Raw genomic sequence first — 11,702 nt, forward strand, 5'->3', positions numbered from 1 at the left:
ATAAATGTAACCCCATGTTTCTTCTTCAGCGCTACAGTCCAACATGATCAGTCTAAGTCCGACACCTTGGAATACAACAAGCACTTTGCACCACCCCCACTTCCACAGTAACTTTAGAAGCAGTTCACAGCAGAGCAGTCTTCGAGAGATGTGTAGGAATAGCTCTCTGAACGCTGCTCTGCCTGTCCTGTGTACGGAGATGCAGGCCAACCTGTCGGCCAGACTCAGGACTGAGAACTTCACCAGCCACTCCAAAACGGGACTCGACAGCCAACAACTGGAGGAGCCAAAGCAGGAGCGCATTCTTGAACAGCTTCATACGGGTTCAGAGCCCGGCATTAACACTGGAGCTGAGGAAAGGTTTAGCTACAGCCTGCTAACTGATTCACTTTACCCACTGTCCAACTCCACCTCGTTTCACCTTTTGAACTTTGTGAATAACCACAGAACTGAACAAGTGCAGTCACCGGACACTGAAAGGTAAGAGGCAACTTCCATTTTTTTTCTTGACTCAGACAGGCCACTTTTGTGTAACAGCTGTAAAGCAACCATTATGCAGAAAATGTAGTGCTCACCTAAGGATTGTTTGTAGAAAACAGCAGGAATGTAGATGTGGACTGGTGTTTTTGTTCTACCTTAATATTTGAGATATCATTTTGATCTCTTCAGTGGACCAAATAATATTAATAATTGAAAAATATTATTTTATCATCAGTGGATCAATTGATGAACATAGCTTTTGATAGGCTGGTATGAACATGATTAGGGACAACATTTGGCAAGTTTGCTTTGGAGAGCAGTATTTGGTGCCTGAATTTTGTCCGGGCAGCATCTGAAATGATTAACAGGAATTTCTCAGACCCAATCTCCAAAGGTTGAAGCAAGTACTCCAACAGTGTTTAAAAGACATTTGGACAGTCACACGGATAAGAAGGTTTTAGAGGGGTACAGGCTAAACATGAGAAAATGACATTAGCTTAGACGGGCACTTGGATGGTCGGCATGGATGGGTTGGGCTGAACCCGTTTCAGAAATAAGTCCTCCGGCCCAACTAGTCCATGTCAACCAAGTGTCCATCTAAGCTAATCCTATTTCCTCACGTTTTACTCTATGACATAAAAAGCGTGATAATTTTGGCTTCAGAATAGACCGGCTCAAAAATAGATCATCTATGATCAAATGGCAGAGCAGACATGAAGGGCAGAATGGACTCATTCTGCTCCTATGGCTTATGGTCTTATAGTGACTATGGATTGTTGGACCTCTATTGGAACATTAACCTGTAGCTATTGTGGTGACAGTGTGTGTCTGAAATGGAGAAGGTGTTTGTTTCTAAGCACACAGCTTGTCAGATAAATATTAATAATATACAGCAGAATCTAATATCCAAATCCAAGGGAGAAATACATAGCAGAGTGAGAGATGATAGCATATATCAATCATACGTTAAAGAGGTCATCTTTACATTGGCCATTACTGATTTAGACGTACATTCTTCCTTGATGTTGTAACATTGTAATCCGAATCAACCTTGCCCAAATCACTAAGCTACTCATTGTCAAATGCATGCTTAATGTCAGGTCAGCCAGCAGCTTGGAAAGAGATCTAACTTTGAGAACATAATAATTTTTAAAAGGCAGATTTTCCATGGGCATGGTAGAAGGGAATTGGAAGCACTGATGTGGAAGGTTGTCCATTGTCTATGGAGCCCCACCTTCCCAAACTCAACTTGGTGGCTGCCTGACGATTTAATAAACAACATTGGATGGATCACTTACCATGCTTCTGTAATGTGGTTTAAGGGTTACCACCTCTGGTCCAATATATCTTTGAAGGTTTCATCCCATGAGCTACTCCAGCCACTTCACTCTTCCCAAACATCCACAAATTCTCAGTTTCTAATGTTTTTAAAAGCAATAAATGTGACCGAAAATGAAAACGACACCCATAGCTGAGAAATGCTGGATCGATCTTCCAGCATCTGCAGTTCCTTCTTGAACACCCATAGCTGAGAAATTGTTTAATGCTCTGATAGGTTAAATATGGTCACTTTGTAGAGCATCGTCGACTGTTTTGGTCGTGGATCCAATGCAATAATCTATCTTTGATCCATGGGCAGCACAGTGTTGATGGAGTGGTTGCCAGTCCAGTGGCATGAGTGGTTGACCTCCAGTGCTGTGTGTGTGGTGTTTGCCCGTTCTCTCTGTGACCGCGTAGGTTTCCTTCCAGGAGCTCCAGTTTCCTCCTTCAAGTACAGGCAGGTTTATGTTAATTGGGAACTATAACTTGCCCCTAGTGTACGTGGATAATAGAATCGGGGAGAGGTGGATAGAAAGAGCTGATGGAGACACTGTGAGAATAGGGGCAGCACAGTGGCGCAGTGGTAGAGTTACTGCCTTGCAGCATCAGAGACCCGTGTTCAATTTTGACTATGGGTGCTGTCTGTACTGGAATTTGTACGTTCCCTCTGTGACCGCATTGGTTTTCTCCGGGGGCTCCTCCCACGCTCCAAAGACGTATAAGCTTGTAGGTTAATTAACCGGTAAAATTGTACATTTTTTTTTGTAAAATTGTAAAAATTGTCCCTGGTGTATAGGAGGATAGTGCCAGCGTATAGGGGTGATTGCTGGTCAGTGCGGACTCAATGGGTCGAGGGGCCTGTTTCCACGGTGTATCTGTAAAGTCTAAAGTCTAAAGCTAGGTGGGAAGTTAGTGGAGGGATGGAATTGCTTTGTGAGCCAGCATAGACTTGATGTTACATTATATGAATATCAATCCTTGTGCCAACTGAAAGGCGTTACAAATTTTCTTGGACGAATTATAAAGGGAAATAGAACATCTTCTACAGATGCCATGTCAAGAGGTCAGTGCTGACAGAGCCAGCCTGGGTGGTAGAGGTTTCAGAGGTGGTGGGACAGGTGATGTGGTGGTTCACCAGACTATGCTGGTGGTGGGAAATTGGAGCTTCAGATGTAAAATAAAGGGGTATGGGAGTTCAGACCAGTCTTTGTGTTCTCTTTCATTTTCCCCATAGCGATTTTGTTGTAATTTTCCTTTTGTTAAGTCTTAAATTAAGATGGATGTTGTATGTAAGCTGCTAAAGGGCATGATATTGTGGTAGGAACCAGCTATTTAAGCACAGCGCAACAGTGACACGAGCTCCAATTTAGATGACAAGTGAAGTTAGTGAAACTAGAGTTTGGAATTTTTGTCCTCGGCAAAACCTCTCTATGTGATGAATATTTGATGAGTGGCAGGATTGAACATTGTGAGAAGAAGATTGGACACAGATGTAGTATTTTAATTTCCACCCCTCTGGGCCAGCAAGAACATAGTGTATTAACTACAACTGGTGAAGATTGATGAACAAATTGATTTTCAGGGGCAGCAATTGAGCAGCTTGACGGAGTTAGGGAAAGTTAAATTTTCATATCATGTTTAACAAACCTACCAATGCTTAACATCCAAGAATCAAGAGTCCATAATTGTCATATGTACCAATGACGGAACAATGAAATTCTTACATGCAGCAGCTTACTTGCCCCGGCTTGTAAACACAATACTAGTCGGTAATATATAATAAATAAATGTTCTAAAAATCAATAACACCAATACTATTGGGGGAAAAAACCCTAAAGTCCTTAGTGCAACCACAGTGCACCAGGCACTGTTTGTTAATAAGAAAAATAGAAAATTCTGGAAGCCTCCATTAATAAGAAAAATAGAAAATGCTGGAATCACTCAGGCAGCAGAGAAAATACAACAGTTAATGTTTTAGCCAATAAACATCAATTTTTCATGAGATACATAGCAATTTGCTTTAAAATCTTAAAGAAACCAATTATGTCATCTCTTGCTCCTCCTAATTTTATGGAATACGACTATTTAATCTGTTTGTGTAATTTAATCCTTTGAATCGGATCCTATCTGGTGAAACTGCACCACACTCATTCTCAACCGGTATCACCCTTCTGAGCTATGCCCCGAACTGGTGTGGTGAAAGCAGGGTTATCATACAGCCATACAGCATGGTAACAGACCCTGTGGTCTAACTTGCCCATACCGACCAACATGTCCCAAGTACACTAGTTTCCACCTGGCTGTGTTTGGCCCATATCACTCTAAATCTATCCTATCCATGTATATGTACATAATTAAAACTGATCTTGTGCTCTTTCAGTTTGCATGATTTTGCTATTTGCACAAAAACAGTACATGATAACACTATGATTTTATCACCACCTTACTCACCATTCTCCTGTGCTGCAAGTGCAACAAGTTTTGTTTCGATCGATGGTATGTTTTAAAAGTTATTAAGGTTTAAAAATCTTAAAAAACGCAGATTGGTCTCATCTCCTGTCATTCAGCGCCATGCAGATTGGTCTCCTCTCCAGTCCATCAACGCTGCGGCCAGGATGGCGACACCCCGTCCTGCATCACGGCCATCCCATATAACCATATAACCATATAACAATTACAGCACGGAAACAGGCCATCTCGACCCCTCTAGTCCGTGCCGAACACATAGTCTCCCCTAGTCCCATATACCTGCGCTCAGACCATAACCCTCCATTCCTTTCCCATCCATATAACTATCCAATTTATTTTTAAATGATAAAAACGAACCTGCCTCCACCACCTTCACTGGAAGCTCATTCCACAGAGCTACCACTCTCTGCGTAAAGAAGTTCCCCCTCATGTTACCCCTAAACTTCAGTCCCTTAATTCTCAAGTCATGTCCCCTTGTTTGAATCTTCCCTACTCTCAGTGGGAAAAGCTTTTCCACGTCACTCTGTCTATCCCTCTCATCATTTTAAAAACCTCTATCAAGTCCCCCCTTAACCTTCTGCGCTCCAAAGAATAAGCCCTAACTTGTTCAACCTTTCTCTGTAACTTAGTTGCTGAAACCCAGGCAACATTCTAGTAAATCTCCTCTGTACTCTCTCTATTTTGTTGACATCCTTCCTATAATTAGGCGACCAAAATTGTACACCATACTCCAGAATTGGCCTCACCAATGCCTTGTACAATTTTAACATTACATCCCAACTTCTATACTCAATGCTCTGATTTATAAAGGCCAGCACACCAAAAGCTTTCTTTACCACCCTATCTACATGCGATTCCACTTTCATGGAACTGTGCACAGTTATTCCCAGATCCCTCTGTTCACCTACATTCTTCAATTCCCTACCATTTACCATGTACGTCCTATTTTGATTTGTCCTGCCAAGATGTAGCACCTCACACTTATCAGCATTAAACTCCATCTGCCATCTTTCAGCCCACTCTTCCAACTGGCATAAATCTCTCTGTAGACTTTGAAACTCTTCTTCATTACCCGCAACCCCACCTATCTTAGTATCATCTGCATACTTACTAATCCAATTTACCACACCATCGTCCAGATCATTGATGTACATGACAAACAACAGTGGACCCAACACAGATCCCTGTGGCACCCCACTCGTCACTGGCCTCCAACCTGACAAACAACCATCCACCATTACTCTCTGGCATCTCCCATTCAGCCACTGTTGAATCCATCTTGCTACTCCACCATTAATACCCAACCATTGAACCTTCTTAACCAACCTTCCATGAGGAACCTTGTCAAAGGCCTTACTGAAGTCCATATACACAACATCCACTGCTTTACCCTCATCAATTTCCCGAGTAACATCTTCAAAAAATTCAAGAAGATTAGTTAAACATGACCTTCCAGGCACAAATCCATGTTGACTGTTCCTAATCAGACCCTGTTTATCCAGATGCTTATATATATTATCTCTAAGTATTCTTTCCATTAATTTGCCCACCACTGACGTCAAACTAATAGGTCTATAATTGCTAGGTTTACTCTTAGACCCCTTTTTAAACAATGGAACAACATGCGCAGTACGCCAATCCTCCGGCACTATTCCCGTTTCTAATGACATTTGAAATATTTCTGCCATAGCCCCTGCTATTTCTACACTAACTTCCCTCAATGTCCTAGGGAATATCCTGTCCGGACCTGGAGACTTATCCACTTTTATATTTCTCAAAAGTGTCAGTACTTCCTCTTCTTTGATCCTCATAGTTTCCATAGCTACTCTACTTGTTTCCCTTACCTCACATAATTCAATATCCTTTTCCTTGGTGAATACCGAAGAAAAGAAACTGTTCAATATCTCCCCATCTCTTTTGGCTCTGCAGATAGTTGGCCACTCTGACTCTCTAATGGACCAATTTTATCCCTAGTTATCCTTTTGCTATTAATATAGCGGTAGAAACCCTTCGGATTTACTTTACCTTACTTGCCAAAGCAACCTCATATCTTCTTTTAGCTTTTCTAATCCCGCCTCACTCACAAACCTCTCTCTCCCCTCCTTGCAGTAACTTGGCTACCGTCTTCCCCACCACCGGCGGAGGCCGCAGGTTCAGTGGAGGTCCTGGTCCCGTCTCTCACTCCCTCACTCACCACTCTACCCTGCCCGCCCTTTGCAGCAATGGAGGTCCCATATACCCCTCCCGTCGGGTGAATGGCTGCGACCCTCCGTCTCCTCCGCCGCCGCTGCGGTAACTCACCCTCATGGGCTTCTCGAAGGAGATCTTCTTCACCAGCTCGTCGAAACTCGTGATGCCCACCGTGACGAACACCAACTCCATCTCCCCCCCCCCGCGTCCCGGCCCAGCGACAGCAGCGAGCAGGCAGGCAGGTAGGTGGGTGGGCAGGGCGGGGATGGGCCGGAGTGGGCAGAGAGAGACTCTGGATGCATGGTGGCCGAGCAGTTTGCATGGAGTTTGAGTAAAACACACAAACAAACAAACAAACAAACAAACAAACAAACAAACAAACACCCCCCCCCCCCCCCCAAAACTGGTCCAATCGTGGCGTGTAAAGGAGGGGGAGGTAGTGCTGTGGGATGAGGGGTAATGAGCCGTGCCTGTGCAGTTGGGGGTTATGTGTGAGTGGTGGAATATTGCATCGGGGGAATGGGCTGTGTTAGGGGAATGGGTGAGTGGTGGAATAATGCGTTGAGGGAGCAGACCCAACTTAATCTAGTATCTGTCTAAATGTTTCTTAAATATTGCAACAGTATCTGCAGTTTTGCAAGTGTATAGCAAACTCACCCCCCCCCTCACTAGCTTTTTAATTATATTTGGGATCTAACATCTAATTTTAAGTGATCAGCAAATATGACCCATATATCTCTTTGGAGGTCCAGTATTCCTAACATTATTATGTCAGTAGATGTTGGGATTGACCTCGACTTTGATGATTGATGTCCATGGCAAATTATCTGGTGCAGCTTATAAACATCATTCTTTAATTTTATGTTTCGACTTAGAGAATGCTACCAATTTTTCTTCATTTGCCTGTTTATTAGTTTTAGTTTTTACTTTTTTAGTTTTTATTATGCCACATAAGGTTTGTGTTGTTCAATAGACTAATGGTGGTTGGGATGAAGCAGTTCCTGAACCTGGAGGTCATGATTTTCAGATTCTTAAATCTGCTTCCCAATAGTTGGAGTGAAATGAGTGACAATTTCGCTTTTTTTTGTGGTGCATGTTTCGGCAATGATGTGATATCAAGGTTTACCGTGTCATTCGAGATGTCCCTCGCAATTCTCTTTTGTGTTCCTCTCAGGGAATGTTTCTGTTCTTTATATCTCTAAGCCCTTGATCTGCAATTTAAAAAAAAAAACATTAATACATTCTATCCTTTATCTTCATGTTATCCCTTATCTCCTTTGGCAGCAGCTGTTTAGTTCTCCTAAAGAAAGAACTCCTGCTTTTTAGTCAATGCTGGTACATTTTGTTGAGCTACACCGCTCACAGTCGTTTATGGTTTTGCTCAATAACCAGCCTGTTGTTGTCAGTCTCTGATTCAGGAGAATAAAGTTGGTCTTGCCAAACTCCAGACTGTATTAAATTCCTCCTTTTCAAAACTAACTTCAAAATTGTTCACAATTGAACACTCAGGAAAAATGCTCACTTATTCGTCTTTTAAGTAGAACGTTAAAAATCTTTAGGTCATTTATCAGTCTAAATCTGAAGCAAAATAAGTCAACAAAACACAACCAACGAGGTCAGCTTGTTACTGCAGTCTTTAAAAGAACCCATTCTTTCATGTGGTTTCTTTGATCCCAGCACATTTTGCAGGCTGATATGTACAAAGGAAATTAGAAGTGACCCTTATCCCTCTGTGCAGTTTGACCTTGTTGCTAGCAGCTCATAAGGTTTATTGCTAGTCTCTTTGAAGAAAAGCAAAACTTTGTCTCAATGGCAATAGTCCCATCTCGCTTGTTTAGTGGTCACTCTTCAGCCCACTGACTTTCCCAGGAATGACTTGACTCTTCCTCCTGTCTCGCTCCCCACTGATCATGATTCCTCCCCTCTCACTGGCCACAAATCATTCTTCCGCCCCACTCATTCTCCACTGATCGCTCTCCCTTACCTTTACATACCACTTCTGGCCCCATCCCCTCCCCTCTTTATATAGGTATGTTACAAAACTTACCTTCAGCGGCGCTGCAGTTCTGTCACTGGCCGTGTGCGCGACTTTGGCACCTTTGAGGAAGGGGGCGATATTAAAATGCCGTTTTCTCCTGCCTGTCCGAGATATATTTTCTTGGGCTGCTACCTAATGCTCAAAATTCGTTCCGACTGCCGTTCTCGGAATTTTTTTTTTTAAACCGCGGGACAATTTCAGCGCTGGAGTAAAATAAAAATTGACTTCTAACGCCGTCAACGCCGATAACGGGACGGATCTCACGTACGGGACAAAGCAAGGTAAGTTGTTTATTTTACATATAAACTTGCTTCTTAGGATGCTTTTAATCAAAATTTCACGTTGCGAAAATGTGATTTGGGCCCCATACAAACCGGCAGTTTTTTTCCTGCCGATATGGGGTTCAAATTAACCGCAAATGCAACGTTCCAATCGATCGCATTCCACAAAATCCCACTCGCAAGATGATTAAAATGACCATTAATTTACAGGAATTAAACACTAAATTCCTTCCATTTGGCCTATAAATTCATGACAATGAGATTTAAAAATCATGTTATATTGTGAATCCTTGTGTGAATGTTATTTGGACACTTACGCTATTTAAAAATGTTAACCTTTTCTTAAGAAATGGATAGATGTTTAGATCTAGTAATTGAATTTTGTAATTAGCTACAACTGGGTAACTAACTAATTATATGCTTTAATTTCAGGTCATCCAAGTAAGATTGTTTCATATTTGTTTCAGAATGCTTCAATCTATAATAACTGAACATTTCTTTCAGTTCTCTAAATTTTTAAGAAAGTTATGAGCTTTTGACTGTCCTCGATCACAGCTTTTGAGTTAAGTCAATGGAAAAGCAATAGGGAACAAGATGCTAATTTCAGAGTATGAAAATGGCCATAACTTTTTTAATACTGAAGATATGAAAGTGAATTAGGTGTCTTTCTTTTTATGCTTTATCTGATGGGATAAATTGCAGACTTGATTTTTTAAATCTCAAAATTTTGTAACATTGCTACTTTATACTGTCAATTTCCCAGCCAATCTTTCAATCCCAAGGAAGGGTTTAGACCTGAAATATCGTGTGTCCAATTTCCTCCACAGATGCTGACTGACCCACTGAGTTCCTCCAGTAGGTTGTAGAAACAAAGAACTGCAATTGTTGATTTACAAAAGACACAAAGTGTTGGAATAATGGAGCAGGTGACTATGTGACAAAGGACAGTGAGCTGAGACAGTGATTACCTGACCTGGGGCGGTAACTACCTGAGTTATGGCAGTGACCAGACCTTGGGTAGTGACCGCTTCACTTAGAGCAATGTCTGCCTGACCTCGGGCAGTGTCCACCTGACCTGGATGGGTCAGTGACTATCTCCAGACTTGGGACAATGGTGAAAATCTCGCATTGAGTGGAGTTGAAAAGTTCAGCCATTGAATGTTGTAATAACCTCAAGATGTGAATGACTTTGAGCTATTGTCAAATATATCTGGTGTTCTATGAAAACAGGATCTCTCATTCATTCGTTTATGCTTGTCTCAATTTTCGCTTGATTTTATTCTCCATGTTTTTAGAGGAGCATAGTTTAAAGAAGTGCAGGGCAAGTTTTTTTGCACAGTGGGTGGTGGGTGGCTGGAACTCACTGGATAGGCAGGGGATGGTGGAATATGGATCATGTGCAGGCAGATAAGAGTTGGTCTTGGCATCATGTTCGGCATGGATATGTTGGGCCAAAGGGCTTGTTCCCGTGCTGTACCGTTCTATGTTCTACGTTCACCCCTTGTTGTTTCCTCGTTTCAGCAATGAGTTTGAAGACGGGGAGATTGACCACGACATCAGTCTGGCCGACATGTACAGATGGAAGGTATCGGCGTACGCACCCTGCAGTTCCACATGTACCACAGGTGCCTTTGGAAACCCTACAGCCCTTCACTTGTTCAAGTACAGGGCCTTTAATCGTTCACCCAGTTGGAGGGTGGGATTGGAGGTGATGAGAACGAGTATCAGAAGAATGGGTTATTCTGTTGTTATCTTGCGATGGTCGCGGCTCAGTTACCTCCACAGCCAACAGAGTCAAAGGTCGGCAGTCCCACCATATCCAGCCAATCAGCTCTGAGAATAACCAAAACACTGCAGATGCAGGAAATCTGGAATAAAATCAGGTCAGGCTGCATCTATGTGAAGAGAAACAGCCCTGATGTTTTGGGTCTGAGACCCTTTGTCACGAACTGCAAAAGAGAGGCAGAAATAATTTTAAAATTGGAGAGAAAATGGCTAGAGGAATGGATAGGACAAAGGGAATATCTATGATAAGGTGGGATCAAGTCAAATGGGTTAATAAAGCAATTGGAGGATGATTGTACTTTAGACTGTGGAGAAGGGACTTTCAGCCCACCGTGCCCACGCCGACCGCGATCCCCATAAACTAGCATTATCCCACGCACAAGGGAAAGTTTACAATTTTATTGAAGCCAATTAACCGATAAATCTGCACATCTTTGGAGTGTGGGATGAAACCGGAACGCCCAGGGAAAACCCACATGGTCACCGGGAGAAGAACGTACAAACTTCTTACCGACAGCATCCGTAGTGAGGAGCAAACCCTTGCTCTAAGGCAGCAACTCTTACTGTGGCACTGAGCTGTCCAACCACTTCTTTGTTATGCTGTATGAGACATGACCATCAAGCCTGCCTGTAGACCAATGGAGAGGGGCTGCTTTAATTCCCCATCTCACACCCACAGTTATCTTTGTCAGTGGCCTCCAGCACTGAAACAGTGAGGTCCAACACAAGCTTGGGAAACGCCACATCATCTGCTATCTGGGCACGTTCGAGCCTTCGCGGCTCATTATCAAATGTTCTAACTCTAGGTCAGCCAGATTTATGTATACGCAAGGAACCGTAGATGCTATTTTACAAAAAAAAAAGTGCTGGAATAATCTGCAGGAAAATTGCAGGAAGCATATATTGGAAGACATGGATAGATGACTTTTCGGATGAGAACCCTTCTGAAACGTCGCCTATCCAAGTCAGATTTATGTTATTTCTGCTGTGAAGCATCCATCCTTTGATTGCTGGCTTAGTTTTTCTCTTTTCCCAAGTACAGGCTGCCTCCTGGCCATGTCCTACAGCCCTGCCATCAACAAAGCATGTCACTGTCATCTTCACTATCTAACTGCCCCATTGACTCACCTGACCTGGCC

The 11,702-nt window shown here is 42.7% G+C and overlaps 1 protein-coding gene across 6 annotated transcripts in view; it reads left to right on the forward strand.

Annotated features, from left to right (window-relative positions):
* The window catches only part of LOC116977714 (ADAMTS-like protein 2), a 66,246-nt gene extending 55,237 nt beyond the window's left edge, over positions 1-11,009 (forward strand). For 5 of the 6 annotated variants that reach the window (XM_033028417.1, XM_033028418.1, XM_033028421.1 and 2 more), the window contains 2 exons: positions 30-480; positions 10,300-11,008. In XM_033028417.1, the coding sequence (XP_032884308.1) occupies positions 30-480; positions 10,300-10,615 (767 nt within the window). In that variant the 3' untranslated portion in view covers positions 10,616-11,008. Of the gene's footprint in view, positions 1-29; positions 481-10,299 lie in introns of all 6 variants that reach the window. The other variant, XM_033028423.1, reaches the window with a different exon arrangement.
* Positions 11,010-11,702: the final 693 nt, after the last annotated feature.

This window comes from Amblyraja radiata, chromosome 10 (genome assembly GCF_010909765.2).
Source record: "Amblyraja radiata isolate CabotCenter1 chromosome 10, sAmbRad1.1.pri, whole genome shotgun sequence".
NCBI lineage: Eukaryota > Metazoa > Chordata > Chondrichthyes > Rajiformes > Rajidae > Amblyraja > Amblyraja radiata.